The sequence below is a fragment of the Xenia sp. Carnegie-2017 genome, unplaced genomic scaffold (assembly GCF_021976095.1).
Source record: "Xenia sp. Carnegie-2017 unplaced genomic scaffold, XeniaSp_v1 HiC_scaffold_13, whole genome shotgun sequence".
NCBI lineage: Eukaryota > Metazoa > Cnidaria > Anthozoa > Malacalcyonacea > Xeniidae > Xenia > Xenia sp. Carnegie-2017.
The window spans coordinates 6,719,303-6,743,183 of record NW_025813436.1 but is presented as its reverse complement, the minus strand read 5'-3'; the positions used below and the strand labels follow the sequence as shown (position 1 = coordinate 6,743,183).

The window sequence follows — 23,881 nt, the reverse complement described above, 5'->3', positions numbered from 1 at the left end:
TGCAGGTCGTATGGCCTTATGTCCAAATTATCAATGATATACCTTTAATTTTCAAACATTTTCTGACTTAGAAAGTACATAAAATATTGTTGTTGATCAGTTGATGTATTTGGTTATGTGATAATTTGTGAGGCGATATTCTCGACCAATCATATCGCAGAAGTATGACAACAATGCGACAAAGAAAGTTTTCGTTTATACGGTAAGTGTGTCTCATGACTGTCTTGTGATGCGGAAATTCCACAAGTAGCGATTATTTTTGAGTTTCCTCAATATTGAAATTCTTTCAGCTTAAATCAATTCGGTACAAAAACAAAATATTTTGCCATAGCAATTCAGAAGTATCGAATTCAACCACTCCAAAACAGTAATTGCAACATTTGACTGTGCTACTATGGCCACTATCTTATGTTGTCTCTAAATTTTGAGGAAATAGAAGCGCGTACGCAGTGCGCACTACTGACTTTTTCTAATTGGTCTTGCTAGTTGGCTTGCCAAATGTCTTCCATCAGTTCCATGTATGGATATGATTTACTCAAGGGTGCAAAAGAGAAACAATTCTTTTTTTTTTCATAGTTTAGATATTTTTTCGTATCAGTGAAAATACATAAGAATCCTAATTAATAGTTATCTCATATAATGTCTTGTCTTCGCCACGCAATAAAATATCGAAAGTAAAATCTTGACTTTATAGCCAAAATTTGCATTTGTTTTCGTTTTATTGTTATTGAAAGATTTATAGTTACGAAAATGCAACAGGCTAACGATATCTTCGAAATCTTGGTTTTGAGGCATCCCGTCTATTTATCTGAGCATGTTGCCTCATGTCACTTCTCTGATTTGGATTACGCAATATCCACATCGTCTCGAACGTTCGAAAGTACTTCTCGCACGATCCTTCAACAAATATTTCCGTAGGAGCACGCTCTGGTTTGTCGATTTCCGACGCGATACGGATGGAGCCGATAGAGACGGGGTAGTCGAACTCAAATGCAATCCATTGCATTCCTGGGGGAGCTTGACCGTTAGATACCCAAATAGTTTCTGGGTTGTTATCGAATGCATTACTAGGATTGTAGCCTAAATAAAAGAACGATACAGGATGATTTCTAGTTAACAACATAGTGCTTTGAACTAACGTTCTAATTTGGGATAACAAATAAAATAAACAGTTAATACACAACACTAGGCTACTAGCCTGGACCAAAGTAGCTGCTGGCATAGGCTTTAGTTGGATTTTCCACAAGATTTTTGTTACTCGATGATGAAGTAAACATTTGGATACTGGACACAGTCCACACAAGATGAACGTCGGCAGCATTACGTAATCTCCAGAATGGATAGCTTCCATTAGTGTACGGACACTTGTCGTCACAAAAACCAGTAGGAGAATCACATTCGTGTTGACCTGGCGATAAAAATTAATAGTTTAGAGATGATAGAAGCTGTACGAATTAAGGCATTTTAGTTTAGGCTGTCTTTTGAAGAATGACTGTGGGTCGATCATAAGTTGTTCATAATAGACAAACCTTCTGATAGTTCTTTACAAAGAGCAATTCTTTGATCTCGATACTTGGGGTCTGTGTGCCATTCCCAACTCTCACAGTAGCCAAGTTTAAAAGGTCGACTCCAAGGTGGAATGACGAGATGAGCGTAAATCTTGTGATCTCTTGATAAACCAAACTCTTTCAATTTCTCAAAAGGAATAAACGCTTCTTTATTCTCGCTACCCATGAAGAAAGCGTTACTAGCAAGAGCAGTAAGTAACAACACTATAGGTTGTAACAACGAGAGGAGCGGAGCCATCTTTAATGCCTAGCAGGTCAAACTTTGAATGAGTATCAGAGCAAAGTTGGCAGAATTTATGCACCTGATGATAAGAAATTGATGACTTGGATTCATCCACGTCACACAAGCATTTTAGTACCAAGCGACCAAGTTTCTTTTCAAAGGAATTTGCATCGTGTTCAATGGAAACAATGCGAACAACATCTATTGTCTTTCTTACTAACAAAATGCGCTCGGCAACGATTTATTCATTTGTAGATGTGTCGAGTATCGTTCTCATTCGTTATATTTGCAATGTATTATGTTGCACTTTATACGTATCTTTTGATCATCAACATGAATAGAACTGGAGCGTTATTTCATTTTGCAATGGAAATTAAGGTGCATTGCCAGCTAGGTTCAGTTTTTCTGTAGTTCTCTAAAATACGCTAAATTTACTTCTTAAAACTTTTTTTTTAATTTTAACAATTTCAATGAAAAATATTTTAAAGTATTAATTTAAATTTATAAACAGTATTATTTAAATCTCCGAAAAATATTCACGTTCTTTACATTGCAGGTTTCGGAAAGAAATTTACATGGAAAAAGACCATACAATATTACTTTTAAAAGTGATAATGAATATTCCTGTATACTTTGTTTACATCTGCTGACCAAAATCTATTAGAAGTACAAAAATGCAATCATCTGTTGCACTTGTATGTTTGCCATTATTATTAATAAACATGTATATGGCCACAAATCAAATGTTTTCAAAAATATTCTGATAGTTTGAGCTGCACCTGTTATTGCATTTTCTTTCTGGAGATGTAAAATAAATCTCGAATGAAAATCTTATATATTAGTGAGTTGATGATCATCCCATCGGAATAGTCGACGATGAGTTAACAATCGAATAATTCTCAACGGGGCATCTTGTTTCTCTTAGATCCTCACTGGATATCAGGGATGCAAAAATTGACGGATTCTTAATTACATCATCAGAAATTGGCTCAAACACAGAACTGATTTGCCTAACCACCTTCCTCTTTAAACGGCGTACCTGAACTTTGAGATGACTCAGAGATCGTATGGCCCAAGAAAACAATATGTCACGCATGTCTATGGAACATTAAAGAGAATAATGTTTTCTTGAAAAAGCAAGAAGCCAACCATTTTTTTCATGTTTGTTACATTTTCAAGTTTTCCTTTGCTGGCTAACTTTCATTTGTTGTATTTGTTTGAATCAAGATAGTTCAAAAATGCGTTAATTGGCTTCCTTCCTTTTTCTGGTACACATCTTACACGTCATACAAATCAAATCTCTAGGGTCACAGAAGAAAGATGTATCTTTTTATGAATTGACTGTCTTTGAGATTCGTTCTCTAATCGAGTTATTTAACAGAAAGTGAATTTTTTTGATGTTGGCAGAGAAACGCTTATTTTTTTAATTTGATGTCGACAAAGCAATTTCAGGATCGTGACTAAAACACCACACGAGTACATACGAGTACATACGAGTACATACGAGTACATACGAGTACATACAAGTACATACGACTGACATACGAGTACATACGAGTGACATACGACTATATAGGGTTAGGGTTAGGGTTAGGGTTAGATATATATATATAACCCTAACCCTAACCCTATATAGTCGTATGTCACTCGTATGTACTTGTATGTCAGTCGTATGTACTTGTATGTACTCGTATGTTACTCGTATGTACTCGTGTGGTGTTTTAGTCACGATCCAATTTCAGTCCTTAAAAACGTTGATTTTACTTATTTTAGCAGCGAGCGTTTAAATTCCTCCATATTTTATGGAGTTCACAAAGTTTAATGCTGGTAAACCGGGTAACACAAACAAATAGTGCAGATGTGAATGATCATAAAGACTGGAACACAAATATCGTTTCTTATTCCCATTCCCATCTTTATAATTAGGAAATAGTAATGTTTAGTTCATCACTGTCATCAAATCATTATTCACATAAAACGAATTTTTCGCATTTTTGCTCAAGAAAACACAGGGCTTGCCCATTGATCTTTTTCGGTAATACTGGAGTATTAAGGCGCCAAGCTTGGAAAAATGAAAACGAATGTTATCAAAACAAATGTCTTTGAAATTTCAGCTATTAATAGAATATGCATTTTGTACGAATCATTGTTTCCAGTTTTGTATCAGACTTTATATTGTGTCAGTTGATTTGCCACAATATTTACCATAAAATGCTAAGAGAGACTATCGAGCCAGGCAGCCAATTTGCGGTTCGTGCTTCCATTCTTCTTCATGCAAATTCATTATCATAAGAAATAATTAAACAAATCAAGCATTTAAATGATAATAAAACATTTTTGTCGACACAATCATGTATTTTATAGGTTTTGTCTTGTTATAAAACAGACGACTTGCTTCATGGAGTCTCACAGCAATGGAATTAAGCCAGCTTTCGTACATTTTCACAGCGGAAGAAATATTTTAAGCTACATTAACTACGGCATCACAACATCACTATAACATGGAGGTATTTATTGACGTATTTGTTATTGACAACCTCAGATTTCATAGTTACGTTAAATATTCTTCAATGTTAATGCAAAGTATTTGCACGAACGAACATTGTTACCATGAACTTAAAGTCATGATGAATAGCTGCTTCCAAAAGTTGTGTGATATATTTTGCGAGTGTAGAATAATGAAAGCGAAAGTCTGGAAGATGAACTATCATCGTTCCGGCTTCAATGGCAACAAGAGTTACAGCAGAACAGATGTACATCATCACAAAATATAACATCAAGATCAGCTGCTAGTTCTACGGAAGAGGAAAGCCTAGAAAACAGGGTACATAACGTAACCATGACGTAATGACAATGGCTAGGGGCAAGCTATCATACCCAATTATGGAGAGTGGGCCTGAGTGGCATAGCTAGCACTTTTATTTAGTACAAGACAAATTTTTTGAGTTAACTTGTCTTTCTTTATTGTACTTTAAACAGTTTAATCATGATGCTAACCATAGTAAGAAACTGCAGAAATTTGGGCATTTATTCATTTGACAAAATCTCTGAAAGTTTACCTTGCAACTCACAAGCTTGTGCTATTTTGTCATTTATTTTAATAGATCTTGAAAACTTATAGGAATGCATTTTCACTTCTAAGATATTCAATTTTCCTGTTTACCATTGCATGTAGGCCAAGATGCTTTTCCTTAATGGAGTTGCATTGGAGAGAGAAAGAAAGCTTCCTGAAGGTAGTAAACATTGATATTTAAAATGCAATGTGCGTTTCAAACAACTCTGCACTTGATTTTTATTCAAGCTATTAGGTATTACCGCCAAGCTATCCAGCTTGTCCCTGATATTGAATCAAGGATATCGGAGTTTATTGAGGAGGAAGACAATGGTAAGGATCACATTTACTGAAAGTTTGCATGTTGTCACTAAATTGTACTTACTAAATTGTACTTACTAAATGGTAAATCAATACTCTTCTACTTTATAATGTAATTATCTTATGTATATCTGGTGTAGGTTCATCACAACAGGATGAACTCATGCGAGAGTTGAATGAAAACAAAGATGAGACACTTGAAGAGACTGGGTTCAACTTGTGTTTGTACAGGTGTCTTTAATATATGCGTTATGCAAAAAAAGAACCTGAAAAAATAAAGCATTTTTTTGTCAGGTCAAAAGAGTTGGAAGATGTTGTGAAGGAATTTGACAAAATGAGAGTGACTGGAATTTGTGAACCAAAATTCCCTAGTTCTGTATGAAGATCTGTTTCATTTAATCATTGTTGAGCATAATGATATTAAGCATGAATTTATCCTATTTGATGTTATAGCAAACCCACATTTCAGCTTTGCCTGCAGAGTTATTGATGTATATTTTCAAATGGGTTGTTTCCGTCCATCTAGATCTTAGATCTTTGGAAAAGCTTTCCCAGGTAATGGTCACATAACTTTACACATCCATAGTCAGTTTATTTTTTTTCCCACTTTTTCTGCATTTTTCGATTATCTTTCTGCTTTTCTTTTCATTTGTTAGGTGTGCAAGGGGTTTTATGCTTTGGCACGAGATCCTGAAATCTGGCGTTTGTCTTGTGTTAGGTTGTAATACTCGCGTGCAAAAGAACGATGGTCGCTCCGAAAGTAATACTTGTGATTTTCTTAGGATATGGGGTGTAAATCTTGGATCAGTAATTTCGTGGAATGGATCATGGAGAGAGATGTTCCTGAAGAGAGCCCATTTATCGTATAATGGTACCAGCATTATTATAGTTAGAATCTTATAGTCAATCTGGCAAATTTAAATGGAACTGTATATGATTCAATATTTAGGAGTTTACATCAGTAGGATCAGCTATACTCGACCAAGTGAGCCAACATTTGAACAACAATACACACCTTATCAGCTTATCATTTATTACCGTTATCTCAGGTTTTTTACTGATGGTAAGTTCTTAGAATTGTCATGTAAGCCGGCGTTTTCTTCTGGGAAACTAACGTAACGTTGCAATGATCTTATCATGTGTTCCGTAGGAACTGTTTTGTTTCTAACTAGCTCTGATGAACCTCAAGTTTCCGTCTCCAAACTGTTATTGAGGCCAGATGGAAATAACGTGTGGAATGGAAACTATAGATTGGTTGGAAACAAAGTAAGATGATCCGGGAACGCCGCTATCTTTAACGATATGACTTATACTGAAGAAAAGCAATATTATGCAATTCTTTTTCAGATGTTTCCACCCGCGAGATTTTTGGATTTGATCTACTTATACGTAATCGTCAGTATTGACGATCACTTCCACGAAAAACTTCTCGCTTTCCAATTGCTGAATCGATCGCCTTTTCATCTACTTTAGGTTCTGTTGTTGATTCAGAAAGTCGATAGCTATGGTCAAAGCTCGTCACGGAGAAGAGGAAAAAGACAAGTTCAACCGGGAGGGATTGAGCGGGTCTTTCATATGGTATGTTTCCAAGATTGACGTTACCTGTTTGGATCGAAGATAATATATTTTGGAGTGTTTTCTTTCAAAGGAGATGGAGCTACAAAACACGAAAAAAAGACGTAACAGTAAACTATCCTGGGTTCAGTACACATGTCAGACATTCTGCAGGTATTTACAACCCCTCATTGTCAAGTATCCTAACCTGTTGGTGTTGATGTTTACTGGCGTTTTGACAACCTTAGCTGTAGTCATCTTCAGAGACATAAAAGGTTGTCGAAACGTCAGTCAACACCAGCAACAACTTTCCTTCTCAACACTCCACTGACCTGGACGATCTGTGATGTAACAATACTCCCGGGTTTCAACCACTCACATGTCCCAATCTTATGTTGAATGACGTCACATGTCCTAAGTTTAATGACGTAGACATTTTTTCATTTATGTGTAGAATCAGTGGCAGTACGACTACATCTCATTTTGACTTGAACAACGAGCAGTTTTGTCCTTTTTACTTCTCACGTGTCAAGAGCTATGAATCTTCCGTTTGTCCACTCTTCTAATACATAGATGACAATTTCCTTGGCGAAATCACGTCCGTTTAATTTGTGCCAGAGGAATGCATGTTATTTATAGATAAAGTTCTTCTACTCAAACTATCATTAGGCAATATACCATATACATTCTTGTGTTAACATTAATGTTTTTGCTTTTGTTTTACCTATGTTCTATGTTGGACGTATATGCAATTTATTTTCCTAGGGTAGAAATGATAATATCAGTTAAAAAGCAATATACAATTCATAACTGAAAATGAATATGGACAATATATTTTGTGTATGAACGAATATAATATGTATAATACAATATGTATAAAAATTGGTTAAACACGCGCTTTGGTCTTTCCCAAGATACCACACTCCATTGGAGGATAAAAAATTATTCTGGAATTCTAACCACACGAATTGTTTATCATTAAACACACAAGAATGCACAAACCAAAATCACAGACATGTGTGTTTTCCTCACGCCTTTATTCACGCATTTTACCCAATCACGTCGCAGCATCTTCGGAAGTAGCCGAGCTTGGACGTGACTGAACTCTCTCATCCAGAATACTTTTAATTTCATCTACAATACTCGGTTTAATTGAGTTCTTCGGCATTAATCTTAGATCCAAAATATTCTTGTTTTCTCGCAAGACATCAAGCAACAATAGAGCACCTTCGTCTTCGATACGGTTAGCTTCAAGATCCACAGAACGTAAGCTCGTACAATGTTGGAATCCCTGAGCAAGTACCGCTAAATCTTCGTTAGTAATTTTATTATAGTCCAAACTCAAAGAGCGAAGTTTTTTGTTACTTTTCAATGCTTTTCCAAACGCAACCCAACCATCATTAGTAATATTATTGGCACTTATGTTCAAATCTGTGATATTACCGCTATCAAGCAATCGCGCTATTTGTCTAGCGCCTTCATTGGCGAGCCCACAGTCACCTACGTCGAGCGTCGACAGGGATGAAATCTTGTTTTCAAGAATAGCATCAACTATTAACGTAACCCCTTTATCACCCAATGGGTTGCCATGGAGTCTACGAAAGACAACAAGCTTTAAAAATTTCACTTCTAGCACATTTGATACACAATATTGTGGAATTGCACTAACAAATCATTGTTCTGGGTTATAACTTCCTAAGTAAAAGCTCGTGATGAAAAACCATCAAAGAAGTTTGCCTTGGACGACCCTCACATGCAAAACAATCCTTTGCTGTACTTACAGTAAGATCTTGATGGCCCGGTTATCCCTTATAACATCAGCAATATGGCGGGCACCCTCTTCTCCGATGTTATTAACATTAAGATTTAACATCTAAAAACATCAAAAAAAACTTCATCAAAACTAGATCGTGGAGTTGTTGATCATTACATGGTTGAATGTATGTGAAAGAGGGTTAAAAAATATATCTATATATCCCACTCAATGAAATACTACCTTGATAGAAGAACAGGACTTTAAAACATCCGTCAACTGTTCTATTCCATCATTACCCAGTGAGACATTGCGTAAAGTCAGCGAAGCAACATCAGGATTCTTTTCAACTATCTTGGCCACTTCTTCCACCTTTACAGTTTCAACACATACATAATTAACAATTTTTCACTGATCTTCGTAAAATGATGAACTGCTTTTAAATGATGAACTGCTTGTAAAAATAGTTAGGAGGTTTTAATTGCAAGTGTTTGTGAGAACGACAAAAGAAAACACTTCTCATCTACGACTAACGGCAGAAAAAAAAACGATGCTGATAAAAACATCTCCTAACCTGATGATAATTCATTGCGACATTCGCAAGTTCTAAATCATTCTCGTTGTTACTGTTAATCAATTCTTTTATTGAACCGTCATGTTTCACACTAGGCTTTAATCCCACCGTCTTCAAAGCCCGCTCCGTTATGGCTTCCTCATTTTTATGGAAATGAAAGTCGTTTCCAGGGTTCAGGTCATGATTCAAGTCTATTGACAGACAAATAGAACTAATAAATATTCTATAATAACTCAGGCGGCCGTTGTGAATTGTTCAAAAACGAGGTAACAATTAGGCGTAATTTATGATAAAAAAATTCAATAACATTTATAATTAAAAAAACAGGAAATCTTATACCTTTGTGTATATTGGTGAGCTCAGTCTCATTTAATGAAGCATTACTACCATTGGCATCGTTGATGGATAATAGCATTGCAGCAGAGTGCTCTGTCGTACCATTCTCATGTTCCTGCTTGTTGTCATTTGATTCAAATCCATTCTTATCTTCATTACTATTCATATACTTCTCTACAGAACTTTCTCGTTGATCATGACCTTCTTTCAAATTGTTATTGCTACTAGTTTCTTCCGCCTTCAAAATGTCTTCTTCAGTATCATCATCTTCCTTCATGTCTCCCACGCCAATAGGTCTTCCCACCTTTACGTTTTCCTCTCCGCTAGACTTATGTTCATCCAGAACATCTTCTCTATTCTGACCTTCTTTCTTCATGGTGTCCTCTCCAATCGGTCCTCCATTCCTTTGGACATCTTCCCTCGACTCTCCTTTCTTCATGTTGCCCTCTTCAGTTGTTTTTTCTTTTATAACGTTTTCCTCACTTTGAGTTCCTGCATTCAAGTTCCCCTTTTCATTATGTTCCTCTTCCGTCAGGGCATTGTCTATGGTATGACTTTTCTCGCCCGCGTCTTTCTGTCTACTACGTTCAACTTCCTTTAAAACGACTTCTCCATCAAGACCTTCTTCTTTCAAGTTCTCTTTTTCAGTAAAATCTGCTAAATGCAGTTTGTCTACTGGTCTTCTGTCCACAGTTACTGGGATTTGACATAAAAATATCATAGATATGCAGTAAAACATCATAAAATTGTATTTTTTAATTATAAAATGAAAAGTCTTTCATACAGCAATCCCTGGTTTGTAGAACAGTATGCTAAACTCTACTTTGTAATGCTTTACATTATTATATTACAACATAAATCTTGCCCAGTTTCATCTTAACGATTATTATCAGTGCTTTCAAATTTAAACTCACCGTCTTTATCACGGTCATGTTCTCCCAAGCCATTATTTCCCTCGTCAATAACATCTCCAGCATACACTTTCACATCTTTGTTGAACGAAACTGTCTTCTTTGGTCGGCTATCATCATCAAGTATGCTGTCCAAAGTCTAGTGTATACAATCAGAATTAGTAAGAAAAACCATAGAGTCATTTATTGCATTAAAACACCATTCATACTTAAAGCCATTTCTTGTTGTTATCATGAAGTGTATCATAAAGATGAAAAAATACTTAATATATTTTGGTCATTTTCCCACATAATTATACCTTGAATCCGTCGTATAGTTTAATTAATCAAATAAAATCAGTAATAAACTTTTTATGACTGGAGGTGGTAATATACGATTCCTTATTAATATTTATTTTAAGATTTAATTTCAACATATATACATGCACTGTAAAGATCGCCTAATGTCCTTTAAGATCCGTTTTCAAACTATCTAATAAAAATTCAAATTGATCACACACGATATGGATAGCTTTCTTTATTATACATATTCCAAGTAACACATCATGTATCGTATCTATACCTTATTGCTACCCCTTAAAATACCACTGCCAGCAGATCCAGGTCGTTTCTCACCACCATTGTTTCTCCTCATTGATCCCACGATATCCCGTTCAACAGCATCTTCATTTGACCCCTGGAGGACCTTGTTGTCTATCTTAGAATCAGAGCTACTATTGGATTCATTCTCAACAATATTCGGATTTTTCTCATCAGAATCATTGCTGATACTAGAGAAAGAATTTGAGTTGGAATCATTGTCCGACTCGCTTTCAAAGTTTGGTGTTCCTTCTTTTTCTAAGACCGACGTCTTTTCTTCGTTGACATTGGATTTGTCGTCGAGTTTATCCTCATTCTCTGATTCATGCTTTGAGTTTGACGCACCAAAAACATCGCGCTGAAAATTGAATTTCTCACGAGTTTCATCAGGTATTTGTTGTTCTCCACTTTGATCATTTTCCAAAACCTCAACTTCGTTCGACGAAGGTTTTTTAGACTCTTTAATTTTTATAGAATCAAGCATATTTTCAGAATTGCGATCAGAATTTTCACTATCGCCATCAGACTTGCTTTTATCCTGTTCTTTTTGATGGGCTTTACCATTGTCAATAGAAGACCTGACAATTTCCTCATTATTTATAACACTTTCTAAACCGTCCATCGCTGTATTTTTTTCAGAATCTACGACGTTTTGCAGCTCAGACTCCGAGATTTTCCGGAAATCAACTTCCTGAAATAAAAATGTAAATAATTGTTTGACAAACGGATATTTTGAGGATTTTTTTTCTTTTATAAAAAAAAATAAGCGAAGCAATTCAATATTCAAATACTGTACACTCCTTACATCTTTTTTAGTATCATTACGAGATATCTCATCCCCAGACTCCTCGACATCACTGGAGCTTGAAGTACTTCCTAATTTATCTTCGTCCTTATCATTCCGTTCAACCTCTTCTTTATCGCTGTCTTCTTCACTCGAAAACTCATGTTCACTTTTCTGGCTTTCTTCATCAGACATCTCATGAGCTTCATCTTCCACAACTTCCACATGAAAATCATTTTGAAGCTATTTAAGAAGGAAAACCGATAACAAAACAGTAGAACATAAATGTTAAGATGGGGTGCTCTTAAGACCCCATGTATTCATTTAACGGTTAAACAACGAAATAGGAACTATACGTTTCGTAATAAAATGGGCCGAAAAAACGCACTAAACAAAAACTAATGGGATTCTAACCTCTTGCTCTGTTTCGTCTTTGTCTTCAGTTGCATCTTTCTCTCTTGTATCTGCTTGGGTTTCCTTTTTATCGACTTCTTCATTTTCACGTTGTGCTTTACGTAAAGTTTCTTCCTGGTCTATGAGCAAAGATATCAATAGTAGTAAATATGAACTGAACCTTGGAACCGCTTCTCATTGCATACAAGATATACCATAATCCCCTGCGTAAACATTTCTATTACTTATAAGGTCATCATAGACTTGAGTAGTTCTATAACTTATAACGTTATAATCATCTCCTGAATACACAATTTCTCACCTATGACGTCATCGTGGCCCTGAAACACAGATCTCTTACCTATCAGGTCATCATCGAAATCTTCTTCCTCGAAGTCGTCATCGTCGTAACTCTCATCGTATGCATGTTCATCTTGAATTATTCCCGAATCTTTAGTACTCTCAGCAGGCTCAACTACCTCTTTGGCTTCCTCGACATTTTTCAACTCATCGTCCTCGTTTCCTTTACTTTCAACAACTTCATTATCACGTGGCGTCTGCGTGGTCGTATCTACCATGATGGCTGAGTCTAAATATAAACAAAAAGGGCAAATTACTTTTCTTTGGTTCTGTAGTTCTCCACGACAACATCATTTCGAATTATCAATAAAAACTAACCCCCATCACGTGGATTCATTGCAGTGATGGTCACTTCAAATCTTTCAGCCACGTCATTCATTTCATCTAGATCTTTCTCTTGTTCTTGATTAGTAGATGTCAACAGCGCTTGAGAAGACGTTCGTTCGTGCAAGCAATTATTGGTTGATTTCTTATGTCTGTCATTCTGCAGCCGTCGTTGCTGCTTTACAGAAAACGCTATCTGACAGCTGCATATACATAAAAAAGACATTCCAATTTAGTCAAATGGGACATAAATTCCATTTACATAAATGAAATATTACCGATAACATGGTGCAGCTCCCTCGACATTTACAAAATGAAAATGTCCATTCTTTCCACCGAGAATATGACCTGGTTTATGCTTGTATTCACAACAAGAGCTGAGACGTATGTCTTGTATAGTGTCTACGTACATTGTGAGACCAAATGGTGAGCCACGATGACGTCGTGAAATGAACGTAAAAATTGCTGAAATACAAAGAAAAAGTAAGCTTCTTTTAAAGTTAAAGTAAAAGAAAATTTTTGTATCTTCTTACTATGGGAAAGCAATATGGTAGGTTTCAATTTACTGGCATATGTGGCATGAAAATAGATTGCTTCATTTAAATTAAGAAAATCATGAATGCCATTCAAAAAAGCACAATAGTAATTGCTTTGCTTTTACGCGTGCTGGGAGCATGCCAGGCAGGTAGCTCAGCAGCATTCATTAAGATGACAAGATAGAAAATGCATTTGATGAAACAAGCTGTAGAAAACAAACAGCATGCCAATATAATAATGCGAAAACTTGCGTTGTCCTGTCAACTTGCGTTGTCCTTCTTTATTAGTACATAATGTACAACAAAATATTGGTTTGAATTCATGATGACTGTGAGTTTAAGGACCAACTGCATCTACTTGAACCAATTTAAGAGTAAATAGCGCGATTGGTCACAATCTATTAAAGGCGTATGAGCATGCGCAGTGTGCTCGTGTATGCACAGTTCTCTCGATCAATTGGTCGAGTTCGTAGTCATGTCAACGACCAACTGGATCTACTAGCACCAATTTTGAAGTAAATAGCACGCTTAGTCACAAATTTTCAGATAAAACCTCTGCGAAACGTTAACATGCGGCGTTCTAGTGCCTTACATATACGATGGTATCAGGAAGCATGGACCGAAAACGGGTTTTTTTGCTTTCGAATTTTATCTTTTTGTTTACAAGAGTTCTTTTATGGATACGGCAAGGTTCAAACAACAAACAAGGATACGGCAAGGTTCAAACAACAAACGAATGGATACGGCAAGGTTCAAACAACAAACGAATTTTATCTTTTTGTTTACAAGAGTTCTTTTATGGATACGGCAAGGTTCAAACAACAAACAAGGATTATCTGCTTACAATAAATTATCTCATTAAACGTTAAATTGAATAATTGAGTTCAAGACTATAAAGCCTTCATGATGTTAGTCTAAATAGAAACCCAACTCCATGGTCATATAGAGCGCTACTCTCCCTTTTCACAGCCTAAATAGAGCCCTACTCCCTAAAACTCACTTACATAAATTCAATAAACTATTAACTGCAGCTTATCAACTACAGACTTGGAATTTAATTCATGATAGAGAAAAGAGCAATAATTATTATGAAACAAAATATCAGTTTTATCTTGCATTAAAACTAGCATTAAACGACTGTGTGACTGTGGTTATTTCACTTTCATTGGAAAGTATTTACTTAAGTTTACCATTTTAATCAAACGTTTTTTAAGGAAACAAAGCGTTTCACGTTAATTTAATCCAGACGGTGATGTACACGTTATAAACATCACGTCCATTATTATACAAATGCTTAATAGCTTGACATTTTATTTAATGAATTCCCATTGCGCAGACGCAGAAGATTGAAATTTGCAAGCACACAGGTATGCAGACAACACAAATTTTCAGATAGCTACATCGAAAATGTCCACAACCCGGCAAAAAGGTCTGAAATGTATCCTTCTCATACTAATCGCTCTACACATAATATTACTGCCTAGCAAGTTTGCGCTATTTTTTTTAGCGACTCTGTGAACCGAAAAAGTCAGACTTTGCAATTTGCATAAACGTTTTTTAAATGTATCTAATTCATAAATCGCAAATCTTTACAAGCAACACACAACACAAAGATAACGAATGAGAGTAGAGATGAAATATTGACATTTTCAAAAACTCACTGTTTGGCGGTAGAAGTTCACGAAACACACACAATGTGCTTCCACCACAATGCTGTTGTAATACCATAACTTCGCTAAGTCTTTCGTCACAAAATACATCGTTTTTTAAATGAAGTTTTGGACCAAGAAACTTCATTGTGACTTCAGCCATGGACTGTAACTAATAAAAAGATAGTGCCAAACATAAGTAAACTAAGGAATCTTTAAATTAAGATAAAAAATCAATGACTAAGATAAACAATTGATGACCAAGATAAACGATCAATGACTAGAGGAACAATTGAAAACTAAGATAAAAGATTGTCGAGTAAAATAATGAGAGCCAACCTGAACTTTATGAGCAACAGCAGGTTCGGACCGAGCAAGATAAGTGTACTGAAAAGACAGGAAAAAAAACAGTAGGTAAACCATAGAGAAAGCATGACGTATGAAATGTAGATAAAACAGAGTGCAACATATCTCAGCAAATTGACTTTTTTCCAATTACTTGCAACTACTTAGATCGAAAAATATATTTCGAAGTCATACACACTCACAACGGGGGCTAACAACTTTCAGCCAGCATATTCATACCCTATGAAGTTTTAATTTGTTCTTTTTAGGACAAGCGTTCGCAGCAGATTTAGACCGTGATCCTTCGCGAGGTGTACGCGATGGCGGAGGTGCGGGCATAGGATATGTTGCAGGTGGGTAAGGCTTATAATATTGGTTGTATCCACTACCAGATATCAGCGAGTTCATCTCGTCTCCAGTACTCGTATCCGAAGGAAAGACCTAGAACCACAAAATGATGTTATTTGACAATCATCACAAATACATCATGATAAAACAAACTAAAGCTATAATTAAAATATGAAGATCTTACGTTATAAAAAAGTCTTCCTCGTTCTTCATCATAACCTATTTCAGATGGAACGAGAACATGTGATGGAGCATGGGGACGATGTCGGCTTGATCTCTTACGAACTCGTTCACGCGGAGTGAGCAAAGTCATTACATCTTCATCTCCTTTTTTCTCACGTTCATTTCGAACTCGTTTTACCAACTCAACTTTATAAATATCATCCAATCTCTTGCGCAGCTCATGCTGACGTGATCTCTATGATAAAAATAAATTATCACAGTTTACATACTGCCGTGTTGGATCAACACCCTCGGAAACAAACCACGAAAGTTTTGATGAGCAAAGACATGGTTCTCATACCTCCATATCCAATGCTTTGTGAACAATAGCTGTTGCTAGAAGATCTCTCACGTGATCTTTGTGTTCCTTTCTTGCCATCTGCAATCTGTACGTTTTTTCGCTTACAATCTTTCCAGATTTTGTCACCTGTTGTGAAAATGATTGCTTAGTTGCTAGTATCACGAAAGAAGGTTGTTGAAGAAGGGCAGAAATCTTTATGAGGAAAGTTAATGCATATTTGAGTAAAACCTGTTCATTGAAACAAAACAGTATCTTCAATATGTGTTAGATAAGCTAAACCATCTCAGCATATCTTACTAACCAGGCCAGATTTCTCAAGATGTTTTTTCATTCTCGTATTAGCAAAGAATCCACCAAGATGAGGATCCATAAGACTGTTGTATGAAGCAAGAGGTCTATAATTGAAATAATGTTGGGATCAATTATTCCTAATGACATGACACCATCCTTCAACTTGAAGGTTGGATGTGAACTGCATGCAATACAATCAGACTAAACGTTTTCTAAGCAAATTGTTTACTTTTCTATTTTCAGACTTCCAAGACTCTTCAAGAGGCTTTCAAAGTTATGAACAAGTATTTGTTTGACAAAAACTTAAGAATTTGCAAAAATTAAAGAATAACACAAACCCTGGATCAGCGTGGCTCATGCTTTTAACCAATGACAACGATATTTTAAAGTCTCGTTCCGTCAGTATCAGAAGGTATCAGCTTGTTTTCCGACGTGTATTCTTTAAACTTGACTAAACAAGTCTTGCTTTTATTTCAAAAGCAAAAACTTTGAACCAAAAAATGCGTGACGCTTCTAGCCTTTTTAAAATACTTTTTACCAGTCAATATTGGGAATTGTTGTTGGATGAAACTGCGATTTACATCGATTTCTTCGAAGTTTTTCTGTTACCATGACGGCCATGTTTCCGTTGCTAAGAGAACACCTGCGCTCCCACAATGCATTTCGAGAGATATTTTGCAACGTCATTATCATGGCCACTATAAGTCATACATCCACTGATCTCACTGATCTCCCATGCAATCAAAATCTTTTCCCTATATCAATAAGAACATAAGTTAAAGGAATTGCAATCACAGAATTTAATAGTGTGTTTAAAAACTCGTGTGCAACACACTCACATACATTTCAAGCGTGGAACTTAGGTATGAGACTGTATTATTGCGTTAAAATGACTTGTTTATTCGTTTAAAGTGAGATAAATGCATAATTCCATTGCTGCAGGCTATCAAAATAAAATGATAACTTCAGCTTTGTGAAAAACAAATAATTAGAAACAGATGTTAGCTCAGAGTATTCTATATAGTATAGAAATGTCATTAAAGTATAACTATTCTTTGATTCTATCCAAAATAATGAAATCGAAAACTGTCTCTTTTTTTTTTGCGGGCAAAATTTCGATTATGACACTTTTTTGGATACAAAACAAGCTATATTGCTAAGGACTCGCCATTCGTTGACTCAATAGAATATTATAGATATCAATACTAAATTTTGTAGGCAAGTCATCAAGTGAGAATAGGAGATCAATGCCATAAATGGCGTTTCCGTTTCCAGTAATAAATGATAGAGGTGTCAATAGAGTACAGCTGTTTCATTCGAGGTCAGTGCGTGAATGGTGTCTGGTTTTCAACATATCATTCAAGGCCAAGGTGATAGCACATTGTAAAAAAATGTGTGACATCATGATATACTATTGACGTAAATTAGATTTTTGAAGCATCGAGATAAGTGGAGGTATAATATTTATGTTTGTTCAATCGATTTGAGACTAAAATCAAATGATATATATTAACTATTTCGCGTAGTTTTCTGTCATTTAACTTGCAATCAATCACAATGTGATAAATGCAATGGGAATTTGCCGAGTAAGCATAATATTTGGGCAAGATTTATCCGGGCTGTGCACGCAAATAAAATGAATGTTATCTAACCAATAGAAAAGAAGAAAAACATTAATATTCATATATTGATTTATTATGTAGATTACGAATATGCAAAACAGTCAAGGAGAATATTGCAGCCGATCACTAAATGAGTGTTAAACGTAGAAAACTTGCTTTGCTGGGATTGAAAGGTACAGAATGAAGATGCATAGCGCTGCCGTCTGATTTATAAAAAAGCGAGTCATTTTAACTGAACAGGTTTCGCGAGAAGCGTTGTTGAGAATATTCGACTTTGTGACGTCACGATCTCTGGAAGTTGCAAAGGAATTGGCCAATAGCAAGCAAACCTTTTAAATGCAAATATCAGAAAAAGAACAATTTACCAATACACGACTGCTTTCCAAGGGTTTCCTCAGACGCATCCCATCGCCAAGCTTCAGAATTCAACACACGAAAAGTGTACTATCACAGGTACAATGAATGTTGTTGTAACTATATCTCTTGTTCTTCATCTAATATGGCTGGCTCAAGGAACAATCATATACTCTGCTCAATGCCGATCAAGATGTCATTCCTTGGTGAGAATATATGACCTACTGTCTTCTTCATCATCAATAGGACAACTACTTTACTTAATTAATTTAAAAGAGATTGCAGATTGAAGATACATTCCTCATTCTTTCTACATAACCAAGCACATACGTTTCCTTCGTTCTTAGTTTAATCCACGAAGAGAAGAGCGCAAGTTGAAGCAGGTAAAATAAAAATATAACACTATGACATATTGTGTACAGTTATAAAGCAGTTCATCGCAACAGAATAGCATGATTGACCCGACAGACGTTATCATACATCGGCTTGCAAGCTACGGTCTAATATCGAGCGTATTACAGAAAATAGTTAAAGTGAAAGACTACAACAATGCACTTTTACTAGTCAGTTTTCGTCCGTAATGGTCTTAGTGATTGATTTTACATTGTATGATTGTGTTCAAAGTTTCTATCTTTTAAGCTTAATGAAATTTTATGGTAAAATTTTCAAATTTTTAGACGTACAATTTAATCAATACAACAACAATAGATATTAGGCAAGTGAAGAATTCAATCACCCGATATCACATGTGTTAATGAATAATTGTTGAAATTATCGTAGAACCCACATAATTATATCGTTATGCCCAAATGCAACATTCATTCATCCTTTCAAACAAGCCATGATGCAACATAATTTTGCCGTTATTATGATGTTTTCGTCATATGACATAATAAAGATGGCCGACCGATGTCAACCGTTGTGAACTTTAAGCTTATAATTTATATTTTTCACCAGCAGTTGATCACTGTATAATAGCGATAGCATTATAAACAAAAAAGCATTTTATACATGTTAAGTAAAAATTTACATGCAACGGTGTAATTTATAAGGCAACGTTTCTATACAAAGACGTGTTGTACACACAATTGGCAAATCTCAAACACACAAGCAATACACTGGCACTTAGAAATCTCAAAGTTTACTTAAAAAGCGACCGAAATGAAACCATTTATGGTTATTATCATTTGAGGAAATCTATTTTAAACTAAGCAGTCATCGATAGGTTTACTCTAACACTTATTTCCTTTTCCACCAATCACGGATGGCGTTGAGCATGCCAAAAGTATTTACTTGTGCGTCTGGCCAACTTCAGCTGTCTGTCGGGTGTTTGTAAATTACTTTGCCTTTATCTTTTCATTATTTGCACCGCCATCATGCTCTTATTTATTTTTATGTCCGTTTTACATCACGTGCACATTTTAATTTTTAATCTATATGAAATTGTGTTTTACAAAATGTAACACCAATGTGCACGATACATATGCAATATTTTACGTAGATCATATAACACATTGTAATAATGCTATCATTTCGATAATAATATATTTATTTTTTTTACCGACAATAACATCGATAATTGCATTAGAGGTGGTAACTTTCATAAGTGGCGGACAAAGGCGACAAGTAAACATCCGATGGCTGCATATCTCATCCAATTTTACTTGAAAACAATTACACGATTTTTATATAACAGGACTCTACGAGACATCTAATCTCCTTACACTTATTTTCTATCTAGTGCGATAGTTGTCCTAAACGTTTTTTCTTCTTCACCTGATTTACCATTGATTAAATTTTATTTAATTTTATACAACATGTGTGTTCTACTATATTCCAGTGTATATCTCCATGCGATAAAGACGACCAAACTCTAAGCAACTGTAGGAACTTTTGTGTAAGTATTGTTTTATCTTTATTATTTTTTCGTCTTCATTCGCTATCTAAAGTTTCAATATCGAGAAACTGGGCTCTCATTCAGTGCATGTGCAATGATATTCGCTTTGCCTGCTCATGAGTGAAATCCATCGTGTTTGAATACAATAGGAAATAAAATAACGACTTCTTCTGAATCTATGTGAAAGATACACTGTATTTTTTGAAGTTCTTTTATAAGTTTTTTATTCTTTGTCAAACCGTTAGCGCGCATCAAGTACGCTCAAGTTGAATTGTACTTGTACGTATTAAAAATTTATTCATATGGTGTTTCCTGATTATCACAAAATAGAGAATTCTAGAATTTAATGAACATGATATAAGGACATTTTTTTCCCAATCATGAAAATTTTGCGGGATGAAAATATCTTAAAACCTTTTAGATGTGCATGGAAGGTCACAGACAAAGAAAAATTTTATGTCCATTGAAAATTGCCGCGATTTGAAATTGTCAAGAAGCTTTGTATTTAGCAACCCGCAGAGCAAAAACACTTTAATGATTTATTTGCAGGAAAAGCAGTGGACCTCCGACATTGCACCGTGTCATTATTCATGTAAAAATTTGAAAAGTCTTCAAAGATATGGTAATGAATTACAGCTTATTTTATCTTATACATTATACATTTTATGTACGCAAAATTTCTCTGATCATTTATAACTTCGGAGTTCAGACTAAATGCATGAAAACTATGTCTGGCAGATAACTAAATTATTCTAGCCTATTTCACGCTCAATACTAAAATTTACTTCACAGACTATGGGACAGGTTCATGTTCTTTGAGAAAACAAAAATCATTCGACAATTACTGCGATAGAATTCAGAAATGCCAAGGACTCAAAAAATGTTGTTCAAGAACGAATACATGCGAGAATATTATCGTTAATGGTGAAGGTAGGTAAATACATTTTCCCCAATTATTTTTCCAATTTAAAACGCCATACAAAAAGAGGAAGTTTCTTTTTAGAAGTTGAGATTAAAGTTGAAGCAGTGACAAAGTCATCAGTGGTGATAAAATGGCAGAAAAGCAACATAACAAATGCAGTGTATATCATACAACTACGAGAGCTCAATAGTAGAACAATATACTACAAAGAAAAAGATTGGTTTGCTTGGGAGCAAATCCTACAGGTGAACTACATATGAAAATCCACAAAAATAATTATTTCATTTAAGATGAACTCAAAAAGGATCTCTTGCACATTTGTAAATGCCAATTATTGCTTTATACTTAGACTACTAAAGTAAATGGAATTAAGGTTACCAATCTACCTTATGGAATACGTCTGCAGTTCAGAATAGCTGTTGTGAATATCAGTGGATTGCAAAGTGTTGGACCACCCACACCTGTCATAAGGACTCTGTATAATGCAAGTAAGCCCAGTGGACCACAGCAGATATGGGTGATAAAAAAGACATATTTTAAAGGATCTGTAAGCATTACCTTAAATTGGAAACCACCAGCAATACTAGGTATGTAAGTTTAATCACAGCTGTTGCTATGTGGATAAATGTGGATACCAGTGATCATTTAAGAAGTGTGATATTTTGTAGATGTCCCAGTTCATAGTTATCGAATCTATTGGAAAAAAATTGCTCAAGTGACCACTGATCTTGCTGTTACAACTAAGAAGAGGACTCGTGTCAAAGGCTTGCAATATAATTATACAATACATAATCTTCAACCTGACTCTCGATATCACATTGAAATTCAAGCAGTTTGTCTTTGGAAAAAAAATCGTCTGAAAAGCCCCAAAGTTGCCTTAAATGTTTCCACTGGCCACATTAAAGGTAGATGTCACAGACTTTAGGAAATAATTGTACAAGTCAAATAATATGAACGTTTGATTGTGCTCTAGATGATGGGCATGGTGTAGTTGATGTCTATATCATGAAAGAAACAAAAAAAGATAAAGACAACCATTCACCAATATATTTTGGTAAGTTGTCTTCAATGCCACCCCTAAAAATGGCTGCCATGTTACTTTATTTTTGTTGTACTTCGTTTTATAGACCAAAACAACAAAGATGTAAAAGTTTTAACAAACGAAAAAGTTGGTAAGTTTACGACTTTCGTTGTCGTTTGTTTTGGTTATAAGTAGTATATATTTTATTCTTGTTTATTTCCAGTTACTACAGTTTTATCGCCGTCAAAAAAAGACCGAAAAGAACACTCAGACAATTCTTCAACACGAAGGTGTTCATTCATATGGTTAATTACGATGTGGATAACTTGTTTTCGTGTAACAACGGACGCTGTTTAACAATTCAAAACAAGCGACCATGGATGGAAATAGCTTCGCTTAAGATGCAAAGTGTGCACTATCTAATGTAGTGGAACAAAACCAATATGCTTCAAAAGAAACAAATAGAACTTACCATAATGGTGCATCGAAACCAGTTCCTTCATATCAGAATGACGGCATGTGGGTCTGTTCGTGAATTGTTTTGCACCACAAGGAACTGTGTTTGTCGACTTTAATATTATGTGCACGTGTTTTAAACTTTAAAGCATAAATTACGAAGGTAGAAATCGGACTTTTTCATAAAAGAACGTTGAAGTGCTGTGATATCGTGATTATTCGTTCTTTGGACGAGGAAAAGAGGACTAGACAGAGGAAATAGATATTCTAAGAAAACTTCATCGCCATCGTAAATCGTATTTCCGGTTGGAAAATTTCTGCAACTTTACTACTTGATGTTTTCTTGAAAAATTTAGGTAATACTAGAGCAAAATGTAGTGGTTCAGAACTAGGTTGAACTAAAAATGTTTGTTTTACAAGTTTGTTAGGAACGAATTTTAAGAATGCGTTTACTTCTGAAGAAAGAGCATGCGCACTTACATACTCTGCGTTGTAAGAGAGAAGATTGTATATAAATGTTGTTTCATGTAAATTGTTAATTTATAACACTTCTGTTTCACTGACATGTGTAAATGCAGGAGATGTATAAGTTTGACGTTCACCCATCGCTTAAAAGTTATTGTTAAGAAATAATGAAACTTTCATCCCACACAATGAAATTTATTTGTTGTTGTTTTGTGAGAGATGTTTTAATTAAAAACCAGATAACTATCTGTATTCATACTAGTCAACTCGATCAGTTGACTTTTCATTGCTTACATGCAGTTGGAATCATTGATCCAGTGTATCTACATGGAGGAGGAAAAACATATCCACACAAAGCAGTGCTGCCACTCTGTGTATGAACATTTCACCTACCAAAACTTTGTTTTCCCCCTACCTTCCCCTACGATGATTTTCCTTGTTTCCCCCTACTCAGCAACATATCTCTCTATTATATACCTACGTCGGGTCGGACCATTGAATTTTTTAATCTGTTTTTAAAAATGCATTGAAAAAAAGACTTTTTGAAAACTAAGAAAGAACATCTAGACGACAAAGTTAGTAATTTCGCGTAGGAAGTAATGACATGCAGGTGGCACAAATGACACACTGAGTTTTGCTAAGTTGCTGATCTATTGCCATATATTGTCACAAAATGTGCCAAAAGGAAGATTCTGTTACAATCACTTGCTAAATTGTGAG

At 35.2% G+C, this 23,881-nt stretch overlaps 4 protein-coding genes and 1 long non-coding RNA gene across 8 annotated transcripts; 3 read left to right on the top strand and 2 right to left on the bottom strand.

The window, feature by feature from the left end:
• The first annotated feature begins 62 nt into the window (after positions 1-62).
• On the top strand, positions 63-3,038 carry LOC124453703. Its single transcript, XR_006951165.1, has 2 exons — positions 63-202; positions 2,717-3,038. It is a non-coding gene; the product is annotated as an uncharacterized LOC124453703 (long non-coding RNA).
• On the bottom strand, positions 701-1,839 carry LOC124453697. The gene is made up of 3 exons (XM_047004531.1): positions 1,530-1,839; positions 1,199-1,408; positions 701-1,080 (listed from the first exon to the last, which is right to left on the bottom strand). Exons 1-3 carry the CDS (start codon positions 1,804-1,806, stop codon positions 761-763), a joined length of 807 nt encoding a protein of 268 aa, XP_046860487.1. The 5' UTR covers positions 1,807-1,839; the 3' UTR covers positions 701-760.
• A 1,023-nt stretch (positions 3,039-4,061) lies between the features above and the next one.
• LOC124459635 (F-box only protein 9-like) lies at positions 4,062-7,535 on the top strand. The gene is made up of 14 exons (XM_047009118.1): positions 4,062-4,298; positions 4,466-4,615; positions 4,967-5,024; positions 5,093-5,176; positions 5,305-5,395; positions 5,459-5,540; positions 5,618-5,719; positions 5,821-5,882; positions 5,947-6,035; positions 6,114-6,227; positions 6,315-6,430; positions 6,638-6,742; positions 6,813-6,892; positions 7,173-7,535. The coding sequence occupies exons 1-14, from the start codon at positions 4,293-4,295 to the stop codon at positions 7,282-7,284; spliced, it is 1,251 nt and encodes a 416-aa protein (XP_046865074.1). The 5' UTR covers positions 4,062-4,292; the 3' UTR covers positions 7,285-7,535.
• LOC124459630 (glutamate-rich protein 3-like) lies at positions 7,517-17,150 on the bottom strand. Of its 2 annotated transcripts, XM_047009108.1 has the most exons (20): positions 16,763-17,150; positions 16,435-16,528; positions 16,134-16,259; positions 15,795-16,028; positions 15,503-15,703; positions 15,257-15,304; positions 14,930-15,089; positions 13,011-13,197; positions 12,727-12,935; positions 12,410-12,637; positions 12,070-12,188; positions 11,677-11,898; positions 10,855-11,562; positions 10,296-10,431; positions 9,834-10,077; positions 9,385-9,770; positions 9,046-9,236; positions 8,715-8,843; positions 8,500-8,591; positions 7,517-8,313 (listed from the first exon to the last, which is right to left on the bottom strand). In XM_047009108.1, exons 1-20 carry the CDS (start codon positions 16,780-16,782, stop codon positions 7,776-7,778), a joined length of 4,272 nt encoding a protein of 1,423 aa, XP_046865064.1. In that variant the 5' UTR covers positions 16,783-17,150; the 3' UTR covers positions 7,517-7,775. The 2 variants fall into 2 exon arrangements, with proteins under 2 accessions (XP_046865064.1, XP_046865063.1); XM_047009107.1 differs by having other exon boundaries at positions 9,385-10,077.
• Positions 17,151-17,659: 509 nt separating this feature from the next.
• On the top strand, positions 17,660-23,454 carry LOC124459634 (anosmin-1-like). 3 transcript variants are annotated; one of them, XM_047009116.1, is made up of 13 exons: positions 17,770-17,879; positions 18,128-18,219; positions 18,287-18,499; positions 18,748-18,783; positions 20,241-20,297; positions 20,847-20,919; positions 21,090-21,227; positions 21,301-21,464; positions 21,569-21,806; positions 21,888-22,124; positions 22,193-22,273; positions 22,347-22,391; positions 22,464-23,454. In XM_047009116.1, the coding sequence occupies exons 3-13, from the start codon at positions 18,383-18,385 to the stop codon at positions 22,595-22,597; spliced, it is 1,320 nt and encodes a 439-aa protein (XP_046865072.1). In that variant the 5' UTR covers positions 17,770-17,879; positions 18,128-18,219; positions 18,287-18,382; the 3' UTR covers positions 22,598-23,454. The 3 variants fall into 3 exon arrangements, with proteins under 3 accessions (XP_046865071.1, XP_046865072.1, XP_046865073.1); XM_047009115.1 differs by lacking the exon at positions 17,770-17,879 and adding an exon at positions 17,660-17,745 and having other exon boundaries at positions 18,128-18,499; XM_047009117.1 differs by having other exon boundaries at positions 17,772-17,879; positions 18,128-18,606.
• Positions 23,455-23,881: the final 427 nt, after the last annotated feature.

Bases quoted from the DNA above. Each gene is read 5' to 3' on its own strand.
- LOC124453697 (XM_047004531.1), bottom strand. From the start codon at position 1,806: ATGGCTCCGCTCCTCTCGTTGTTACAACCTATAGTGTTGTTACTTACT. The intron at 1,409-1,529 runs GTTTGTCTATTA...TTTTATCGCCAG, and splicing joins TTGTAAAGAACTATCAGAAG to GTCAACACGAATGTGATTCT. The intron at 1,081-1,198 runs GCTAGTAGCCTA...TCTTTTATTTAG, and splicing joins CAGCAGCTACTTTGGTCCAG to GCTACAATCCTAGTAATGCA.
- LOC124459635 (XM_047009118.1), top strand. The intron at 5,025-5,092 runs GTAGTAAACATT...TTTTTATTCAAG, and splicing joins AGAAAGAAAGCTTCCTGAAG to CTATTAGGTATTACCGCCAA. The intron at 6,431-6,637 runs GTAAGATGATCC...CATCTACTTTAG, and splicing joins ATAGATTGGTTGGAAACAAA to GTTCTGTTGTTGATTCAGAA.
- LOC124459630 (XM_047009107.1), bottom strand. From the start codon at position 16,782: ATGAGCCACGCTGATCCAGG. The intron at 12,936-13,010 runs GTAATATTTCAT...ATGTATATGCAG, and splicing joins GGAGCTGCACCATGTTATCG to CTGTCAGATAGCGTTTTCTG. The intron at 9,237-9,384 runs GTATAAGATTTC...GTCTGTCAATAG, and splicing joins GCTCACCAATATACACAAAG to ACTTGAATCATGACCTGAAC.
- LOC124459634 (XM_047009115.1), top strand. From the start codon at position 18,383: ATGCAAATATCAGAAAAAGAACAATTTACCAATACACGACTGCTTTCC. The intron at 18,784-20,240 runs GTAAAATAAAAA...ACTATATTCCAG, and splicing joins AAGAGCGCAAGTTGAAGCAG to TGTATATCTCCATGCGATAA. The intron at 22,125-22,192 runs GTAGATGTCACA...ATTGTGCTCTAG, and splicing joins TTCCACTGGCCACATTAAAG to ATGATGGGCATGGTGTAGTT.